This window comes from Fusarium oxysporum, chromosome 9 (assembly GCF_000149955.1).
Source record: "Fusarium oxysporum f. sp. lycopersici 4287 chromosome 9, whole genome shotgun sequence".
NCBI lineage: Eukaryota > Fungi > Ascomycota > Sordariomycetes > Hypocreales > Nectriaceae > Fusarium > Fusarium oxysporum.
In genome coordinates, this window is record NC_030994.1 from 821569 (window position 1) to 842395 (window position 20827).

Consider the following 20827-nt stretch of genomic DNA (forward strand, 5'->3'; position numbering starts at 1 on the left):
GTACTGTAAAAGCTCCGAAGGGTTACGGATGCTTGTGATTTTGGCCGTTGAAAGTAAACGCGCGTTGCATGAGCCTCGGGCGGCCCGTACCGCACTATGACGCCCGCAACAACGTGAGTTGTTTTTAGCGAGGTTTCTGCTGGCTCCACTAATAATTCGAAGTCATGATGCCTCAATTACAGTTTCATTGTTTCTGTCATGATAAAATTATGAAGATTCTCCGGTTGGGACATGACGGGGCCACACACATGTTGCCTTCAACGTCACTTGAGTAGACTTCACCACGGGACTTTCTTCTATTCTGTCTACCAAGTCCTGTCTAAACCTATACTAATCATGTATCAAATAATATTCTTTGTCTCAGAATTCCTCCCTTTACTATTCTCGGCCGACTTGTCCGGCTTTCGGATCATCAGGTCCATGACAACTCTAATCCCCACTCACAGCCCTAAAACTCGCAAATCGCCCCCCAGTCTCCGCTGTCAGATCCAATCTAACTCCACTGTCGTCATTGTCAGCGACTCCGGCGCTTCCGTCACATTTTCCCCTTCATGCAGTCTCTTTTTTTCTTCCCTCCCTTCCATTCACTTCCCTCAAAACCACCACCCACAGACCAGAAAATAATCCATATCTCCGGGTTATCATATCATACCCTCCGATCTCGCTGTCCCCCATGGCTTCTACTCTCGAAGCTACCGGCGCTCCAGCCGCTCGCATCACCTCTACTGCTTCTACCATTGCAGACTACGCTTATCCTTATGGCCACCTGGGGCATTTGACGCAGAAGCAGGAGGAGGCTTTTGTGCAGTTTAAGAAGGTCCTTGAGGAGAGGGGTCTTTTGAAGGTTGGACCTCCGCCTTCTCATGATGATCCTTTGATCTTGTAGGTTTTGCGGCAAGCGATTGGTAAGCAGGGTTCTAACAGCTTTTCTCTACAGGCGATACTTGCGCGCGCGAAGATGGAATGTCGAGGATGCGTATCAGCAATTCAAGGAGACAGAAGATTGGCGCAAGGCAAATGATTTGGACGTTTTATACGACACCATTGATCTAAGCGCCTACGATTTCAGCCGTCGCCTCGTATGTCTCTCGGAATACTCGGGAATGCCAAGCGCTGACTCTTCATCTGTAGTACCCCCAATGGACCGGCCGACGCGACCGTCGCGGAATTCCCCTTTACGTATTTGAAGTCAAGACCCTCGACTCCAAGACCGTCCACGAGTATGAAAAGGTCGGCGCATCGAGTACCTTTTCCAAAGCCAAGTCGGACGGCAAGACGCCAAGCGGCCTGCTGCGCTTATTCGCTCTGTACGAGAACTTGACGCGCTTCAACATGCCGTTCTGCACACAACTCCTCGATCGCGAACATCCCGAGGTTCCTATTACGTTGAGCACAAACATTGTGGATATTTCGGGCGTGGGGCTGAAGCAGTTCTGGAATCTTAAGCAGCATATGCAGGCTGCTTCACAACTTGCTACGGCGCATTACCCCGAGACGCTGGATCGCATATTCGTGATTGGTGCGCCGGCGTTTTTCAGCACTGTTTGGGGTTGGATCAAGCGTTGGTTCGATCCTATCACTGTCTCTAAGATTTTCATCCTTGGTCATAATGAGGTCAAGAGTGTGCTGGAGCAGTACATTGAGCCCAGAAACATTCCCAAGAAGTATGGCGGCGAGCTTGACTACAACTTTGGAGAACTCGGCAACCCTGATCCTAACTGGGAGGGCGTCGTTGAGTTTGAGAATGGACACAAGACGTTTCCTAGCGGGCCGTTATTGTGGGAGGAGGATTCTAATGGAAGACTAGTCTGTATGGCTAAGGGTTCCAAGGACGGACAGCCTCGAAACGAGAGAATCTGTACAATCCCCAAGACCTTTGGTCTCGCGCCTGTTGTAGAAATCTCCAGCGGCGAAACAGTCGTTGAAACACCAGCAGAAACCAACGACGCAGCCGCCCTCAACGGAAACGGACACCCCGTATCTCCTCAAGGAACACACGACGACGGCGTTCAGACCGACGACGCGCTCTTGAGCGATGACGTGAACGAGAAGCTGAAGCTGCAGGACGACAAGCCTGTCGCGGCACAGACGACTACTGCGTGATAGAAGTATTATATCCTAGAGATGGTGAAGACTGGCATACCCTGGAAGCAAATTTTGGATAAGATGGTTTGAAGTACAAGATGGACTATATTGGTTGAAGTACACGGAGTATATCCCTTTCTGTTTGGCGTATCATGTTTAGAACCTCCCGTTGAAGCGGTGATAAGGTTGTGAATACATAATCGTGATTCCCTGTTAATGTTTGAACAATTACCTTCTTTATTCTATTCCCTAATCCTGATCTTCTATGCCGCGTGCCTCTATTGAACTCTATTCTAGCAATGACGTTACCAAGTCTATTCCATCTCTGGAACTTCTGGTCTTGTAATATATCCCCTTCTATTCCTCCACTGGGTAACACCCCTCTCAAGCTCCCCCCACGTAACCCCATCTCTAACAAGACACATCGTCACCCCCAAACTCTCCGTATCTCTATTCCTCACCTCATCATCGAAGAACAGCATATCCTCATACTTGATCCCCGTCCTCTTCTGCAAGCTCTCAAAGTGCTTGATCTTGCACCCTGGATAAATCTCCAACAAGCCCTCGAACACATCCAGCGCTTTCTTTGGCTTCCCGCCCTCTGGTCCAGTGATATGCAGCATCTTTAACAAATCGCGCGCAAGGCTCGGCGCAGAAGTTCGCGATGCCACGCCGATTTTTATACCGGCGCGCGGCAGGGCGTGAAGAATGGCAGGGACGTCGCTGAAGAAACCATAGTCCTCGCCGTATCGATCTGTGGCGCTTGTGTGTGAGGAGTTGGGTTTTAGGGGTGGTGTTACGTGGGTGTCTACCCAGAATGGCCAGAGGGTGTAGTCGAGATCGAAGACGATGAGCTTGGGGAGCGGAAGGGTGGGATCGGCGAGGGAGGATGGGAGGGCGGTGGATGATGTTGATGTTGTTGAGATTGTAGAGAGGGTTGAGGTGCTCGGCGGAAGCGGGTTTTTGGAGAGTTTCTTTGGCATTTTGAGATTACTGAGGTGAAGAGTGATAGAGAGGGAGGGTTTGACGTGGTGATGGAAGGTTTGGTGTTGAGAAGTTGGGACTTTTTTGTTGTCGCCCCGCGGTGGGGGGATGTGACGTCGCTGACGTGCGTGCTCTGACCAGGCAGCTGAACGTTGCTATGATCGACGCGACTGCCTTGGGGTAGATTTTCTCATCCACTTTGTGGCCGTAGGTTTTGACGGTTAACGTCGTAGCGGTTCTATATTCATATCTCTCTCACAACATCAAGCACAGTATTACATAACAAGGACTGTTGCCAGACTCTAGCCGAGATATCATCCGAATTTGATCTCTGCTAGCTGTTGTAATCTATGTTAATCTTGTGTTGTTCTCCTTCATTCATCTCTAACAAAGATCCATGGCAATCAGAATTTTATCTTTCCAGGTACTTAGTCAACTGCCCATGACTACTTTATGCTGGTGAATGACCATGAGCAAGTGATCTACCCCTCGTACTCTAAGTTATTTCACAAGAAATAGCGCTTTCTACATTGAATTCGCCTAATCATGGAAATTATACCGACTAATCGCAATGCTTGCTGAGTCTCTCAAATCTCTTTACTCAGTCTTGGCCAAGCCAGTCCAGGTTGAATGTCAACCTTTAAATTCCTACTTCGGCTACCCCGCACTCTCTGCGATTGCGGGGAGGCAAACTACGGGTCCTCTTGAGCAAAATACCACGCTTCTAATTGGCCCGAGGTAATTAGTCCAAGTCGGGGGACATTTCCCCATTTAACTTGGACATTTGCCTGACTCTTTTTAACCTGAAGAACTGATCTCTTTTTGCCGAAAGCTGCAATCCCCTGGGTATTAACCCCTGCGATATGCATATGCCGCTGAGCGTATGTCTAAGAAATAAGCGATTTTGTGCTTCTGTGCGTCATTCTTGACGCTCTGAAGGTGTTCAGGGGTTGGCCGCGAAGATCGACTCATTCACGCGACACGGTCAATTGAGTGATTGACAGGGACTCAAGACGGAAACAGAAGCATTCATGATGGCTAAGAGAACGTGGTCGGACTCTGCTGCGGCGACCAGCGCTGATGCGGCGGTATGTCTTGACGTCCTCATTATGAGAATTGGCTGACAAGACAGGCCCCGACACCAGCTCGTCCAAATGGGAACGGGAGAACAGCTTCTCATCGACAAAGCATCACGGGCGTCGTGTCTAACGACGGTACTGTTCCTCAGATCTCACGCAAGATCAAGGCGTGCGCAGCATGTCGGAAACACAAGGTGAGACCGAGAAGCCGCAGAGTATGAGTGAGAGTTAATTGTGGTGATAGATCAAATGCTTGATGGATGAAAGTGGCCCGCCATGTCGGAGATGCGCAGAGAGAAATCTAGGATGTGTCTTGAGCAAAAGTCTCCAAACCATCATGGATGAAAAGTCACAGTAAGCTTTAACCCCTTTATCGCTCACCATCTTAAAATAACCAAAACATTCAGATTTTCTGAATCCGTGGTCCAAGATCTAGAGCAAATGCACAGCGCTCTAAGACAAGTCATGACCAAACTCAGCCTCCCAGAACTTCCACCCCTACAGAGCATCAACTCCCGAGAAGAAGGGTCACCACCTAAAGACGACCATGCAAATACGTCACATCACCTATCTGTATCACAAGAGGAATTCCGTGGTCCCTCATGTGATAACTCACCAAAAGCGACGCCTGAGGATGAGGGCCTTCCTTATGTGCCTATTCACTCACTTTATACTCTTACTAAACTCAGTGCTTTACGATCACCGGATAATCCTGAAGCCCAAAAAGGAAACGCCATCAACGACTTTATCGCTCGCGGTGCGCTTTCGCTAGCAGATGCAGAAAGTCTCTTTTCTCTGTATCGCGACCGTTTAGATCGGTATATGTACGGAATCGGCTGTCGATACATGACCCTCGAAGAGCTCCGCCGCAAGAGTCCAATCCTCTCCGCTGCTACACTCACAGTAGCTGCACTACACGACCCAAAAGCCGATAACATCTACGGAATCTGCAGTGGAGAGTTCCGACGCCTCATGGAAAAGTCAATGTTTGAGCGCCGCATTGATCGTGATTATCTTCGCGCTATGTGTGTTGCTTCATATTGGCTCAGCGATCTTTCTTGGATGCTCTCGGGATATGCTATTCGACGCGCTGCGGAGTGTAATTTGCATAATAGCTATAACCAGGCTATCAAGGAGCAGAGTCAGGAGGCGGCGGATTGTGCTCGACTGTGGTATATACTGTACATCTGTGATCAACACCTTGCTACTTTGTACGGACGGCCTTCGATTGTTCAGGAGGATTCGTCGATTCAGGGATGGGAGCAGTTCTTGAAGTCACCAGTTGCGACGGAGGAGGATAAGCGGTTGACTGGCCAGGTTATGCTGGTTAGTATTCTGCGAAATATCCGTGAGCTCTTTGGGACGGATAAGGGTGAGCCGATTCCGAGGGTATACCTGAATCACATACTGCAGTTCAGAAGGCAGTTGGATGAGTGGTATACTCGATGGATGGGAGAATTACCTGGTAAGTCAACATCAGCGCTTATCCCCGAATTATACTAACCTCCCGCAGAGCAATGGACCCAAATCGGCTCATTCCCTCGAAAAGGAACAATCCTTCACTACAACTTCGCCCAGATCCATCTCTACTCACACATCTTCCGCGGTCTCTCCAACGACGCCCCCATCCCTCATTATTTCCTCGACTGCGCAATGCAAGCCGTCAACGCCGCAACAGCCATCATCGACCTCATAATAACCGACCCAGACGTCGCAGTCGGCATCGTAGGAATGCCCTCGTACATGCTCTCCATGACCGCCTTTGCCTGCATGTTCCTCATAAAAGTCGCAGTGAAGTACGGCAGCGATCTGATCGAGCGCCAGCGCGTTCACGATCTAACGACGAATCTGGTCCGGCAGTTTAGATCGCTGAAAGCTGGGAAGTGGCATCTTGCGAATCTCATGGCGGGCGGGTTGGAGCGCATGACTGCGACACTGGCTACACCAGACCTGGGACAGGTACAGCCTGCGGTGTATAATAATGCGGTTGAGCATGTTGATATGGTGATGCCGGGGAATCAGGTGTATACTGATATGGATGGGGATACGTTCTTTGACTACGATATGAGTTTTGGGCTCTCGCCGGTTTTTAGGTTTGATCCGAGTATGTTTACGGTTGATGCTTCGGGACAGTCGCTCCCGACGTATCCCGAGGCTGATTATGGGATGAGGCCGCAATAGGATGGTTGAACGGGCGTTTTGTTTGGGAATACCTGGTTGTTTGTATGTGATAGGACTTGGGTATGAAGCTGAAGAGATGATTCTTATCCGTTGTATGGCCGAAAGAGACTCCGTGATCGGATAACTACCCCGTATCTGAGTGAACCATGGCTAGAGATGTATCATATCTGCTCCCCCAATCTACATGACGATCCCCTCCACCTGCTGCAGTTTCTCTCCACAGTTTGTCCATCTCGGATTTCGTTCCGTCGACTCCGCATCATCTTCTGCGGGGGACACGGATAACCTCATTCGCCCCGCGATAGTGGATCAATCTTATCCGATGAGACAACCATTTAAACACATCAACTCACTCACCTCATCACTAACACAATCACTAACACAATCACTAGCCTAGCTATAGCAAACACCAAAATGGCCAATACACAGCATATCCTCATCACAGGCGCCGGTGGCTTCATCGGCCAAGAAATCATAGCCCCCCTCCTCAACTCCTCACCCTCTATCCATCTCACAATAACCGACATCTCTGAACCTCCCGTTCCAGCTCAACATGCCCAACGCATAACTTCTCTCGCCGCAGATCTCACCAATCCCTCTGTCGTCGAGCAACTCATAACGTCTCAGCCCTTCCAAGCAGTTTATCTCTTCCACGGGCTCATGTCCGGCGGTTCAGAAGCAAATCTCGATCTCGGTCTTAAAGTCAACGTTGATTCAGTGCGCTATGTTCTCGATGCCCTGAGGAATAAACTCCCCGGGGTCAAAGTTGTGTTTTCAAGTTCTTGTGCTGTTTATGGACCGGAGGAGGGATATGTTACGGAACAGACACTGCCGCAGCCGAGATCTTCGTATGGTGCGGAGAAGCTTATCGCTGAGTTGTTGGTGAATGACTTTTCGAGAAGGGGTTTGATCGATGGGCGCATCGTGAGATTGCCAACGGTGGTAGTTCGACCTGGAAAGCCCTCCGCCGCAGCATCGAGTTTCGCCTCAGGAATAGTCCGCGAAAGTCTCCAGGGCATTCCTAACGTCCTCCCCGTGCCGAAGGATATATCAATGTGGATCTGCAGCCCAGCGACTGTCATCAAGAACCTGATCAAGGTCAAGGATATACCCGCTGACAAGTTTGGAGAGTCGAGGATTGTAAATCTTCCGGGTATTACTGTAAGTGTACAGGATATCCTCGATGCTGTTGAGAAGGTTGGTGGGAAAGAGGCGGTAGCTTATGTTAAAGAAGAGCAGGATGAGGCGTTGTATAAGATTGTTAAGAGCTGGCCGCCGTGGTTTGATGCGAGTAGGGCCAAGGGGCTTGGGTTGGATGGGGATGGGGAGTTGGTTGATGCTGTCAAGGCTTTTCAGGAGAGATTGAAGAGTTCATCGTAGGACTTTTATTATTAAGTGATTCTATCTCTATCAATTCATAATGGGTATAGTCAAACATCCCGCAACTCCTCTCCTACAGCTTTGAAGACCTGACTCTTCGTGATACTGAGCTTGGCTCAATACGTCCAGAAGTAACCAAATGGTCAACATCCAAAGTATTAACGAGCTCAGGCGTCGCTTGATCCAGGCTAGTAATACCAGCAAGTCTCATAGATGTTTCAAGCTCATCCTTAAGAACTAAACAGTATGTTAGTCACTACCACACAAACACCATTCAGATACCTTACTCTGTGAAAGGTGCTCAACACCCTTTTGACCATACACCAACGAATACAAGAACGGTCTTGCAATTCCAACAGCAGTAGCCCCTAGGGCAATAGCCTTGAGGATATCAGATCCACGTTCAAAGCCTCCGTCGATGAAAATCTCAAGATGTTGGAAGGCTTCGGGAAACCGCTTTCGGACCTCGAGAAGGATGAGGATAGAAGCCTGAGCACTGCAGATCTGTCAGAAACCGTCCGTTTCAAGTGGATAGCAGTGAACTTACCCATCGAGAGATCTTCCACCGTGATTACTCAACATAACACCCTCAACACCATACTCAACCGCCAACTTGACATCCTCCACAGTCTGGACACCCTTCAGCACAATCGGCACAGAGCTCTCCCGTCTTATCCACTCCAAATCCTCCCACGAAAGACTCTTGTCGATATACTGCCCCATCAACCGTCCGAGTCCACTGCCCTTACCATCTTTACTGCTCTCACTACCGCTCATGGCAGATTTTATAACAACAGCTTGGGGGACTCGTTCATCGGCCTCGCGTTTTCCGGGAACGGGGGCGTCGACGGTTACGAAGATGGCTTTTATGCCCAGGGAGCGAGCGCGGCGGAGAAGTTCAATTGTTTTGGGGCGGTGAGAGTTTACGTAGAGTTGGAGGAAGAAGGGATGGCCTGATGGAGCTGCGCCGATGATGTTGGGGAGAGAGTATGAAGCGTTGCTCGAGATCTAACAAGGTCAGTAGATATTCACTTTGAACATGGTAAGTGGCTTACGATCTCAAAGATTCCTTCACTAGCAGCTGCTCTACTCCACCCAAGCTCACCATCCGGATGCGCCAGCGTCGCCATGGCAGCAGGACACATGATGAACGGCGCCTTACTCTCCAGGCCGAGAATATTCCTCTTTATACTGACTTCAGCGACATTTCGTAGGATTCTTGGGCGGAGCATGACTCTGCGGATGAGTTCCTTGTTCTTGGAGACTGTGACTAAATCGGTGGCGGCGGAGGAGTAGAAGGCCCATGCTTTTGGTGATAGCGCTTTTTGCGCCGCGAGGGAGAAGTCGTGTGCTGAGAGGATTTGATCGAGGGAGGGGACGGAGGAGGGGAGTTGGATTTCTGGAGATGTTAGTGAGCGTAGTGTAAGAGGGTGAGGGTGAGGGTGAATACCTCGAGGGGAGGGGATGTTGGGAGATTCGGACTCCATTGCTGCGAGATCACTCATGATGGCGGTTACAATTGTTCAGTCCACTGAAATAAACCTGATTGTCACAGTATTCGACTTGGATTGAGGTTCTACTGTTATCGTCGGCTCATCATGCGCCGTCTTCTTATATCTTTACGTAGTATCCGTAGATCATCTTAGTGCCATATCAGTCCCCGCAATCGGACTCCTCACCTTTCATCATGACCCGTCTCTCGGGCTATTTTGGCGCGAGTGGCACCGCGGCATCGACACGGTCATGTTGCCGGTGGCCCAGATTTGCCTTGTTCGGCCTTCTCTCCGATGTACCTCAGTTGAGCCAAACGAGCACTCACTTATGAAGAAATGGATACAAGAGATTTGTATGATCATACAAGAATTCACATTATCTAACTTTTATCTCATTTTTTAATCTGGAGTTTCAGCGCTCAGCCGATTGTCGGGATGGTGAAGCCCATCGTGCTACTGTCGTAATTCGATACCATGATTTGAGCAAGTCATGATGAGAAGATGAAGGTTTTGGCCGTATGCAGGCTCATCTCACTAAAGTTTCCCAGAAACATCTTTCCAACACAACTTGGTTCGGCTCACAGTGAACGAAGTCAACTCTGAGCAAGAACTACGACTGCTTCATTCACCAAGTACCTGCTTGCTTGCTTAACTCATCAGACTTCCATTTCACTCGAAATACCTGATATTACAATATATACTACCCTAATAACACACTCCCCTACTCAATAACAATATCCTCTCCCAATCTCCGAAGCGGCAACTCCTCCACCATCTTCTCCAACCGTCCACATCTCTTAACAACATCCTTCGCCTCCTCTGGAAATCCCATCCTCATCCTCCCAACCCTCTCCCACACGATCCTCCCCTCCCTCTCCGTCCTCTCAACAACAAGAAGCATTACAAGCGCCTCTTCCACAAACCACAGCACCGTCATTTGTTCACCGCGCGCATGGCGCTCAATGTACTCTCGCATTGAACCGGCCCCGCGACTCATCCGTATGTCTACGCTGACGCGGTTGAAGATCCACCCGTCGGGGTGAGAACGTGCTTTTACGCGGTCGAGAACGAAGGGATTGGGGACGTGGATGCCGTAGGGGCGGATGTGTAGATTCGGTGGTGAGGGGGGCATGCCAGTTACGGCGGTCGAGGCGCCAAAGTCATAGGCTACGCTTCCGTCGCGGTTAACGAGAACGATGTTGGGTGAGTATGTCCAGCGGATAGAATTAGGGTCGTTGCGCGATACGTGCGTGGCAGAGACGTAGTGATGGTGGTTATGCTTGCGTTGAACGGCTTTTGTGTCAGGATCTACTACTGTGATAGAGGAGTAGAGATCAACGGGGCCTTTCCAGCCTGCCCATGTCCAGCTGGGCATGTGAGGACGTCTTGTGGCGATGACACCTTCTTTGTGGTGCCAGAAACATGTTGAGAGAGCAAAGATGTCGCGGGTGCGTGGGAGACCTTGGACTGCTGGACCTTGATCCATTTGTGGTGCCCAGAGGGGAATGCCGAGGATGTTGAACATCTTACCGCGACCGACGGTGGTCTCGAGACGTCTTAACATTCCGAGGAACGCATCTAGCGAATCTCGGTCATAAGTCAAGTCTCGTCTTGTGTAGTTTCCGATATGTTGGTCTGCTTCTCGGAAGATGCTGAGCGTACTTGGGTCTTCAGCCTTGCCGGGTAGTCTCTTCCAACGCTCCCAGCTTCCATCGACGAATGAAACACCGTTGAATAGACCAGGACGCATAAAGTCACACATCCGCTGCTCTTCCATGTCATGGTAATACTCAAGCGGTAGGATGAGCGACTCAGGACAGCACATGCCCTCGCATTCCCAATACATCTGCTGATCCGTAAAGATCAAGCGCCGTCTCGCAAGAAGACCTTCTTGATATGTCCAGCCTCGCTGATACCACGTTGAGTTCTTAATCGCCAACCGTGGATCTTGAAGACTCGATACAAGTGTGATGTTGGAGTTGACGAATTCGTACTTTGGCTGAGCCGGTCGTGTTCGTGATCCCACGCCAGGAAGGCCATAATCCGCATCCTCACCGCAAGCTGCAATGATGGCTAATATGGCACCTTCAAAGATATCATCCATCCTTGCAATCTGCTGCATCCGCTCCGCGGGTTGAACCTCCTCCATGCAAAGACGATCAACCCAGAGATATCTGATACCGAGATCTTTAGTCGCAATAACAGCATCCCATACAACCTTGGGCCATGTTTCTGTCGTCTTGTTTCCCCAGACATAACTCAGAGCCGCATACCGTTCTGTGATGGACGCAGTGACCACCTGAGGAGGATTCTTTGCGCAGTCGACGAGCTTGAAACCCGGCATCTCTCGCGTAACGGGCTTTCGGCCACATCGTCCCTGGTGATAGAATTCGCAGAACCGTAGCCAATCCACTCCAATAGACATATCAATAACACCCTCCAACTCACGACCCCAAATACCACGTTTCTGCCAACCGGCATTATCGGTCATAGAATTCGCACGCGAATGCTTCCCTTCTGATCTAGCGCTGAGAAGTTCATTCGGTGGCTCAGGCATTGTTCGATAGAGCATACCAGACCCACGGAACCAATCAGCGCTCACATCCCAGCTCAACGCGCCATCACCGCTCTTTTTGGGCACGACGCCTAGATATGCTGGGCTAACGCCTTTGATCTTATTCTTTGCTGAGTGACCCTGCTCAAACATGCTCTGATTGTCGATGAGGTAATTTGTATCGCGACTTGAGAAACCAGAGAGATATAGATCGCCCTCTCCTTCGCTGGGAATGTGCACTGAGAGAAAGAGCTTGCAGAGGGGACATTTTGTCATGAAGCGATTCTCTTCAAGCTCCTTTAACCGCCCTAACGAATGCTCCTTGTTCTCAAACGTATCCGCAGACGTCGGATTCAGAGCTCTCGTGAAGAAATCATCCATGGTGTCAAACGTAGAGTCGATATCAGCCGCCCAACCCGCACACGCAGTGCACAAATTGGGGTCTTGCGGCTGCCCTCCCGATCTATCAGAATGCGCCGAGGGACTGCGACTCTTGCGCCAGCTGATTCTCCGTATGAGAGAAGCTCTCCTGGGCTCTCGGTCGTCATCAGCCGGGGGAGGATCCACAGTGAGATGCTGCATCATGTTCTTGAGAGGGTTCCGTGACCGACGCCTCTCGACGCCACCGCCTGGTGAGACGGGAGGCGTGATGGTCGGAGTACCTGGGTCCAGCATATCCGGCATTGTCACATACAATCGTGAGAGAGTGAGTTTGGTGAGTTTTGAGTTCGGCTGCCCGAAGATGAAGTCGTTTTGGCGCCGTTGAAGCTCCGTGATTCTCGGGGGGAAACCGGGTGTCTTTGACCCCCGTCTCGGCTGCTAGATTCCGGTTCTCCACTCTTGGCGCTGGCGCCAAAGATAAAAAAAGAATACAGAGTAGAAGAAGGGGAAAAAAAAAAAAAAAAAAAAAAAAAAAAAGAGCAGGGGTGTTTCTTATTAGTGGCGTTTGAATAAGGGGAATACACGCTGAAGAGAAATAAAAAGGGAGAGTTGAGATGTAGAATACTTGGTAGATGATGAGTAGTAGGCAGTCGCTATAAAAAGAAGCAGAGCCGCTGCCAAGTTAAATATCAGGCGGTTATTTCGAGATCAATACAACCAACAGACTTATCAAAGTCCTTAAAACGCGGCGCAGGTTGGTTCGTGAAGCGGGGCTTGGGGGCCAAGGGATGGAGACAAAGAGAAGGAAGAAAGAAGCGGTAAAGAAGAAGAAGAGGTCCTTTCAGTTATAAGAGAAGAGTCATCAAATATTAGAGAAGAGTCGCTGATGGTATATTACTCGCCTCAAATTAGATATTGGTAGAAAAAGCGGCAGCGAGATTCGATCCGAGATGAACACAGCAAGGATCAACTGAGACACCCACACGGACTAATTCTCAACCTGGGCGATAATACCACCAAAAAGACTTGAATAAAGACTGCATTTAATGAAAAAGAGCCTGATATTTTGTGAACGAGGCTGGCGTACACAGCCTCACTTGGCAATGACTCGGCAGGTTGAAAAGATGCAGAGGATGAAAAAAATGAGCAAAGGTTCACGATGACGTAATTTGATGATTGTGAAACAGCCTCACAATTACTGACGACTGTGCTCTGTATTGGGTAGGCATGACTGAGCTGTACAAGTGGGTTGTTAGGTGGCTTTTGAATCCTTTTATGGCGCAGCGATTACAGAATCTCACTCAGATCAAACGCTTTGACGAGATGTACCCTGTAGGATCTGGTTTGATCCGCAGCTAGAGAGATGATCCTGTCGCCAAAGATAGATCATGAGTGCGACGGGATCTCACTGTTAATACACTGCCCTTTTCAAGAATGATTCCATCAAGACATCGAGGTTGGAGTTCAAAGTGCATATAAAGCCTATCGATCCATCTGCGTAGAACAGGTTGGTGTAGATCATGTCAGCCTTGAAGCGGGGAACATTGCTTTTGTCTCTACGTTACCCTATAGAATCATGGTAATCTGATAATCTCACATTCCTTATTCTACTGTTACTTCTCTTCATTCATCCTTTGACTGCCTTTCACTGGGTGAACAGCATCGCACCCATGTCAAACCGGACCGTCGCGCTTCTCAATGCCAACATCCGAACCAGAAACGCCGTCTTTTCGGTCGTCTCCATGAAACAGCCCAAAAGAGGGGTCAAATTCATCTGATCTTATCCATCTCTAGCATAATTCCAGCTTAGCCTCCAACGGTTGCAGCGGCTATCTCAGATTTCTCAAGGATCATCTGCTTCTATCTCTTGTGTGTGACATTGTTTAGTACAGAGCTAGGAAACTCTAATAGCCTCACCATACACAATATCATGTCGCTCCGATAATAACTGCAAGAATCGAGATCTATGTGCTATTGGTCAGTTCCATGTAAGGCGAGTCAGGATATCACATGAGATGAGGTTCATGTTCAAGGCATGCAAGCTTCAATTGTCTCTAAAACTGCGCTACCATCGAAAGTTGGCGGTTCCAGTTCATCGCCAGCATGCCTCTTTCTTTCTTTCCATTCTTTCCATTGTACTTCCGACTTGCTCATTGATCTCGCATTGATGACCTCGCATCGAGATGTCCTCCTGTATCGTGTCATGGAAGCATGGTCCTTGAAGGCCTGCGAGTGTGGTTGTCATTGCCGAGGGTCGTTGGTGATGGAAGAAGGAATTTAGTGCTATCAAGTAATCAGGATCTGTTCTGTATATGATATTGTGTTTGGTAAGAGCTCACCTTGCAGCAAGAGCAGGTTTGGCCGCAGGCAGAGGCCTCGTGGTTACAGCAAGAGCTAGATACTGTCAGTAAACATTCGGTGTTTCATCACTACAACTCGTTCAAGCTCGAGGAGCATGAAGATGCAGTGGCAGATTGAGAGGAGCTCACCAGGGAGACATGTTGATAGTTGTTGGTGAAGAAGGTCTTCGAAAAAGTTGTAAGTGTTGAGTGTGTTGAAGAATGAGATTGTTGGATGATGAACAAAACCTAATTTGAGCGAGATGAACCGCCCTTCTTATACTTTTCCAACCCTCATATTCTCAGCCATCTTCCATCATACTCCATCTCTCAGTTGCCTGATTATCGCATCCAGCGTGGGCATGGGCGTGGAGGAAGGTGGGAGTGACTCCACTCCATGTGCATCACCAACTTGTCTTGAATCCAACCAAGTCTCAGGGTCCTCCCAAGTCAAAGTGACCTTCACCCCGCATGCCCATGTACGATGTGGGAGGCCCATGTTTCTGTAATTGGCCGAGATGATGCATAGTGGTTGCGCCGAGCCTCCACTACAGGGAGAGCTCTCCACCGCGAAGCTCAAGCTCAAGCTCTACTCGCGCCGTCCCGAGATGCAGCCACTGCGAAACGAGTTTCATGGCTGCCAGCGTTGCAATACAAACTTGATCCTATTGAACCGAACGGCATTAGATGTGGAACTGGCAGTTTCTTTCCAGAATAGGTAGGATTGGTATGCTACTGAGGCCTGCTGCTGACCTCGCAATGGGATCGCCACGTAACGCATGCAGATGTAGTTCTCAAGACATGCCCAGTATCTATGGATGTCTTAGCTTGAGCCGATTTCCGATAGCTCAGTCTAGCTGCCAGGGACAAGGCAACACCTGAAGCAAGTCATGCTTCTATGGAACTTGGACAATTGGGGAGTGGGGGTTCATCCCAGCGATGATAGAGCTTTAGAACAGCTCAAGCCGGACTGACTAAAATAGCTTTGTTCCTTGTCCACACCGGTGAGTAGGGGCCTGAACTAGGGTTGCAAGAGAAAGACAAGAAGGATGTTGTACCTCGAGACCCTGCGTTGAAGCCGGGGTAGTTCCCCTTCGGGCCTACCGAGATGTCTTGTCCTGTACGTGGACGAATCAAGAGAATCGATATGCCGGATGGGGGTACACAGAGTGAGAAGGTGTAAGAGGAAGCGATGAGAACGGATATGAACATGTGAGGAATAAGAGTTAGACTTATTCGCCGAGTGGGGTAGTGAACCAAGACAACGAGACGGACGGATAATGTGAGGCAACCAATAGCAGACGAGCTATGTTTGATGGATGATCATGTTAAAGTGAAGCCAACGACAATCGAGTAACGTTTGCCGCTGAAATGATAATCAACAGCCAAGATAATCATGCAGTAGCTGCATAACGAGGGCTAGTTCATCATCGTGATACGTGAACGTGACGAACCAGTGTGGTGAACAAGCCTATCAACAACAACGGAGTGTGATAGGCACAAGTGAGACGAATCGATGAGGGATAATCGAGAACAACGTGGGCATGGATGGGGACCACAAAACCCGATACATTGACGGTTCAGAGTCCATCAGTTCTGTACCATTCATGCATGCATCCCGCGCATGCATCTTTAGCAAGATTGGGCAATGATTGGTGTGTTGGGTCCTCTTACACCAAGTGAGGATGGGAAACACAAGGCAGTGAAAGTATATCCTAAAGCACTGGTGAAAGCGTAGGACTATTACGCCCGTGCATGATGAGACTTTAGTCATGGGAAACCCATCGGGCTACCGGAGGTGTGGGTGCGGATGTGGGAGTGAAAATGGGATCGAGAGTGTGTGATTGATCCACGGGAAACGATGAGCTGTCGTGACCCACGTCTAACGCGGCAAACGGACATGATGATAGGGAAGAAGATATCTTGAGGGAAATAACGGAGAGAAAGAGGGGCTAGAGAAAGAATGAAGCTGGGACATGAGAGATAACGGCGGAGACTTACATCTGTGCATGACGATCATGCTAAGACATGAGAATGCCTACTGTCTTCAACACCAGGTATCTCTGGTAGAGTGATCATTATTGGATCAGCTGAAGCCAAGCGTCTTCTCTCTGCCCTTCTACAACACACCAAGGGCAGAACAACATCATCTCATCATGAGCATCAACTACTTCACTACATCATCATCACACACCAAAGTCCGCTATCACACGGAGGCAATCCGGGATCCAGGCATCGTTTCCATACGAGGGAACCGAGAGTCTCCCCACCCGGTCCGAGCTGATAGTAATGTAATGACGCCTGATTTGGTCTTGTATCCAGTCATAATAATCTCAAGGCGTGGGATGGGGACAAGGTCTCGGAACTCGGCTGGGTAGTTTGTATCATCATGGAAAGTCGAACCGGGATATCTCTCGTGGGGGGACTCAGGGATATGGCTTCGTCGTGAGACTCAGGAGTAACAAGGCCGTGATAATGGGGCCATGGGTCGTGGACCATGCGAGAGGGCGTGGGCGAGCTTGTTGAGGTAAATGTTGTATCCACGGTCGGGGAAGTTGAGTTGAGTCCGGGTTGAGGTCGAGGTCGGTACCGAGGGAGACCGAAGGAAGCGATGAACAAAAGGAGGCGAGTTCTCTCGATCCAAGAGGCGGATTCCGTGATGATCGAGGCTGGTGGCTGAAGATAGTCGAGCTGCTGTTATATTACTTCCATGGAAGAACTTCTAGTCCACCGATCCATGGTACTTTCCGGGTATAGCAAACTGACACTGACCAGAGAAGTATTCTCTCCCAGGTGCAGGGCGATTCAAGGCTTTCTCCTATCATCGGCGATCAATGCCCAAGCAAGTGCTTGTTCATCTTGAAGACTCCAAGAGTCAAAACAAGGGACAACTCCATTCTTATACTCATTTCTCACTGTCTCAGCCTTATCAACAACCCCCAGGGTCCTCCCGCTAGACGCTGCAACAATGATGCAACGCACACTATATCAGCATCGACAATATCCATGATCAACTCTGTTTCTGGCTGTTTTTCGAGGCCATCGCATCAAATTTGGTGGTGTTGGCACTGGAAAAGACATCAGGGTTGGCCATCAAGGTGCTCACGTGTCTATCCGGGTTCTCAAAACCAGATAGGGCAGGCACATGACGATAGTGACGTGATGGAAAGATACAACTGAATTCTACTGAATTGAGTAAAGATAAAAAAGTACTCTTATATCTTGGACTTAAAACGACCTTTATGGATAGAAGATAATTGGTTGACTGATGAAAATGATGTTATGACTGTATACTGTGAAATGGCCGCAGATTAATGAAACAGCAATTTGTTACTCTTCCAAGTCAAACGGTTCCCTCTGAAACTTTTGGAGTGAATTATATATTCAAAAGCAAGACTTGACCAAAAACCTTGTACTCTTTTCAAATACGACAAAGTGCAATGTTGTTGGGTTGTTGGTATATGTACTCCCAGCTCCAGCAGGGCCAGCATAGCTTGCTTTGCATCATGTATGTCACAACATTTACACCCCCGACCTCGACTCTCTTTCGGTCCCAATCAGCCTCAAATTCAACTGCTTCCATTCTCACACATCAACCAAAGAAGCTGCCCGCTCCAAAAATTCAAAGACGATATTCAGATGGCAATTTCTTCCCCATCCCCCAATACTCGAGTGATATGCCGAGAGACAAAGCTATCTTTGCGTTTATGATCTTTTCAACCTTGAGATTGCAGACCAGTTCTATGATATTCCGTCCATGTATAATCACTCCTGGCCAGACAGCTATCTTCCATCAGCTTCACGATGAAACCCCTTGCCTCGCAGGCTCGTCCTCCTGTACATCGATACATCTCCTCAGGTTTCCTCGACTGAGCACAATCCAGTGTTATGTCTCTTACAATCTTTACATTAACTCGATTTGACGATTGTACTTTTCTTCTAGTTGCTTGGGTCAGGAGATCCTACATTCGATATCCAACACTCCCTCGAACCCATCATCTTGTATACAAGTTTGAATATCTCGACGCTACAAAGGCTCCAATTCTTCGACCCTACATCATTGCCATGACTAAAATACCGGTAGATCCAGGATGTAGTCTGTTCTAGATAATATCACGGTATGCCTTCTGGTCGTTTCTTTTTTTGGTTCGAGTGTAGCGTTACCTCGCCTGCCACTGTTCATCGTCAAGACATTGAATTAGTACCCCGACAAGGTCAAAGATAGGACCTAAATACTTGCTTCTTCTGGTCTTGCGTTTAAAACTCATTTAAAATAGGGCGAGACTTTTGCTACGCTGATGCTACTGGTCTTGATCAAGAGACATAATCAAACGGTCTAAAGACCTACTAAGTTGGACTAAACTTGCCTAAATCTTTTTGTTGTTTGGGATAAAGGTCCTAAATTTTCTTGCCTCCAGTTTTGGCGCCACTTCATTACAATACATGTCTTCATTTGAGTTACAATTACAATTATCATCTGAACTATCCTATCAGTCCTTTTCAACACCTTGCCTCAAATGCATCCCGTCCTATCATACAAAGCAATCCCCAGTAAGTAATCATACAGAAGGCCGCTAGGCTCTACGCATCGGAACCTTTGGCTTCTCAACATACATGCGGGTGCGCGTGTACAACTAAAACTGCGCAAATCCCGGCACAAAATCACAAAGGAGGACAGGCAATACTCTCCCTCTCATACCCCTCTTCATCCTCGCAACTCGGGTGAGCAAGTCCATCGTAGACTCTGTTGGCAGCTCGGGGATCTCATCACCGCAGCCTGATACTTTGTATGCCGCCTTTCGTCGGCCAGACCATGGTTTTATAGGGACAAAAGGTCCGTTGTGTGCTGCTTGTGTGAGACACTTTGTCTCGTAGTGACGATCGATCAAGGCCCATTGAAGTAGGCGGGGGTAGAGCTTTGCTGCTTCGGTGACAGATCTCGCAATGACTTCACCTCGTCTTCCGGTTGTGAGGTATGCCAGCCTTGCACCGTGACGGACAAGGAGCTTGAAGCATTTGAAGGCTCCGATGCTAGCAGCAAACATCAATGGTGTTCCCTTCCCATGCCACTCGCGCTCAATGTCGAGACCGACGTCAAGTAGCACCTGCAGGAGCTTCGGATCGTCATCAAGGATAACGGAACATGCTGGAGTGTATTTCTCCTCCGGTTCAGAGTTCACTAAGCGAGCACGATACTTGCGTGGCATGCGCTTGATGATCGCTTTGAGCTCCATGGGCGATAAATTCCTATTAGCAAGAATCTCGCTGAGTAAGAGCGGTTCCTGTTCTGCAAGTCGATAAAAGTCAAAGTTTCCGTTCAGAACAAATGACATGCCCTCGGCACCCCCAGAAATCGCACTCGTGAGAGTACTTCCGGTGCCTGGGCTTGCCTCGTAGGGATCCGCCCCAAGCTCAATCAACTGGCGAAGGACATCCACATCGCCATGAACCGCTTCGAAAGGAATGTTGTAGAATGTCACAGGGCTTGCGCCGTTTTCCAATAGGCAGCGAGTTACTTGGAGGTCGCCGTGGGCGAGAGATCGCTCCAGGGCTGATGAGCCGTGGGCACACAAAAGATTCGGGTTGGCGCCCGCTCTCAAGAGTGACAACACCATATCCATTTGACCATAGCCAGCAGCCAGGTGTAGGGGGGTTACGAGTTCTGAGTCTTGCGCATTGACATCGGCTCCGCTTTTGATGAGGAGTTTGGCCACTTGGTGATATGTCGTTGCGCCATAAAATTGATGGCCGCCATCTCTGGCAAGGCAATGTATCACATCATGCAGAACCGTACTGTGGGTTGCGCCAGTATTGCCCGAAGTGACCTCCTTTCTCAAGTTCAGAGCGTAACGTAGAACTTTCTTTTGCATGCTCTCATCTGCAGAGAACTCGAACCCAGCAGTAAGCCCAAAGGTCCTAATCTTAGCCCTGCTACTTGTCAGTATGACCTCTTGTTCTTCTACGTATCACTTACCAGTATACCTGAGCATGCTCAGTTAGATGGTTGATGAATATCTGAAGTACCCGTATCTGATGTTCAATAATATCATGGCCACTATTCCGGGAGGAGTTGAAAAGGGCTTGGATCGGTGAGATTGGGAGATGGAACCATATCATCCTCGCTTTCAAATAACCATCTAAGCACAGTTTGAAGAAGGAGTGTGCTTTTTCTGGAGGGATAAAAATGTCGGTTGCCATTTACTTAAGAAACATCAGGCATGCGCTTAGAAGTGCGTCGTAGCCATGAGGGAATTGGTCCTCACTTCCACCCACGCAGCCACTACGTGACGCATACCGCAGTTATTTGATTGATAGTAAAGCAGTGGTCAACGTGCTGCATCTCGAAGGCAC

General features: G+C 49.0%; 8 protein-coding genes across 10 annotated transcripts; 4 read left to right on the forward strand and 4 right to left on the reverse strand.

Moving 5' to 3' along the window:
• The first annotated feature begins 493 nt into the window (after window positions 1-493).
• On the forward strand, window positions 494-3156 carry FOXG_09159 (uncharacterized protein). The gene is made up of 3 exons (XM_018388197.1): window positions 494-882; window positions 938-1079; window positions 1132-3156. Exons 1-3 carry the CDS (start codon window positions 674-676, stop codon window positions 2101-2103), a joined length of 1323 nt encoding a protein of 440 aa, XP_018246219.1. The 5' UTR covers window positions 494-673; the 3' UTR covers window positions 2104-3156.
• FOXG_09160 (uncharacterized protein) lies at window positions 2186-3180 on the reverse strand. Its single transcript, XM_018388198.1, has one exon. The coding sequence runs from the start codon at window positions 3066-3068 to the stop codon at window positions 2400-2402; it is 669 nt and encodes a 222-aa protein (XP_018246220.1). The 5' UTR covers window positions 3069-3180; the 3' UTR covers window positions 2186-2399.
• A 656-nt stretch (window positions 3181-3836) lies between these two features.
• Window positions 3837-6529, forward strand: FOXG_09161 (uncharacterized protein). The gene is made up of 5 exons (XM_018388199.1): window positions 3837-4157; window positions 4202-4342; window positions 4393-4502; window positions 4556-5613; window positions 5662-6529. Exons 1-5 carry the CDS (start codon window positions 4101-4103, stop codon window positions 6327-6329), a joined length of 2034 nt encoding a protein of 677 aa, XP_018246221.1. The 5' UTR covers window positions 3837-4100; the 3' UTR covers window positions 6330-6529.
• A 5-nt stretch (window positions 6530-6534) lies between these two features.
• On the reverse strand, window positions 6535-9352 carry FOXG_09163 (L-lactate dehydrogenase (cytochrome)). Of its 2 annotated transcripts, XM_018388201.1 has the most exons (5): window positions 9160-9352; window positions 8765-9108; window positions 8257-8717; window positions 7997-8205; window positions 6535-7946 (listed from the first exon to the last, which is right to left on the reverse strand). In XM_018388201.1, exons 1-5 carry the CDS (start codon window positions 9212-9214, stop codon window positions 7783-7785), a joined length of 1233 nt encoding a protein of 410 aa, XP_018246222.1. In that variant the 5' UTR covers window positions 9215-9352; the 3' UTR covers window positions 6535-7782. The 2 variants fall into 2 exon arrangements, with proteins under 2 accessions (XP_018246222.1, XP_018246223.1); XM_018388202.1 differs by having other exon boundaries at window positions 7997-8717.
• On the forward strand, window positions 6551-7912 carry FOXG_09162 (alcohol dehydrogenase). Its single transcript, XM_018388200.1, has one exon. It carries the CDS (start codon window positions 6744-6746, stop codon window positions 7707-7709), a length of 966 nt encoding a protein of 321 aa, XP_018246224.1. The 5' UTR covers window positions 6551-6743; the 3' UTR covers window positions 7710-7912.
• Window positions 9353-9566: 214 nt separating the features above from the next.
• Window positions 9567-13173, reverse strand: FOXG_09164 (uncharacterized protein). The gene has a single exon (XM_018388203.1). The coding sequence runs from the start codon at window positions 12438-12440 to the stop codon at window positions 9924-9926; it is 2517 nt and encodes an 838-aa protein (XP_018246225.1). The 5' UTR covers window positions 12441-13173; the 3' UTR covers window positions 9567-9923.
• A 444-nt stretch (window positions 13174-13617) lies between these two features.
• Window positions 13618-20674, reverse strand: FOXG_09165 (uncharacterized protein; the record flags this gene model as incomplete). 2 transcript variants are annotated; one of them, XM_018388205.1, is made up of 4 exons in its annotated part: window positions 13618-14420; window positions 14477-14531; window positions 14627-20404; window positions 20451-20674. In XM_018388205.1, 2 exons carry the CDS (start codon window positions 20672-20674, stop codon window positions 19111-19113), a joined length of 1518 nt encoding a protein of 505 aa, XP_018246227.1. In that variant the 3' UTR covers window positions 13618-14420; window positions 14477-14531; window positions 14627-19110. The 2 variants fall into 2 exon arrangements, with proteins under 2 accessions (XP_018246227.1, XP_018246226.1); XM_018388204.1 differs by having other exon boundaries at window positions 14477-20404.
• On the forward strand, window positions 16372-19011 carry FOXG_20002 (uncharacterized protein). The gene is made up of 2 exons (XM_018400264.1): window positions 16372-18594; window positions 18754-19011. Exon 1 carries the CDS (start codon window positions 17917-17919, stop codon window positions 18397-18399), a length of 483 nt encoding a protein of 160 aa, XP_018246228.1. The 5' UTR covers window positions 16372-17916; the 3' UTR covers window positions 18400-18594; window positions 18754-19011.
• Window positions 20675-20827: the final 153 nt, after the last annotated feature.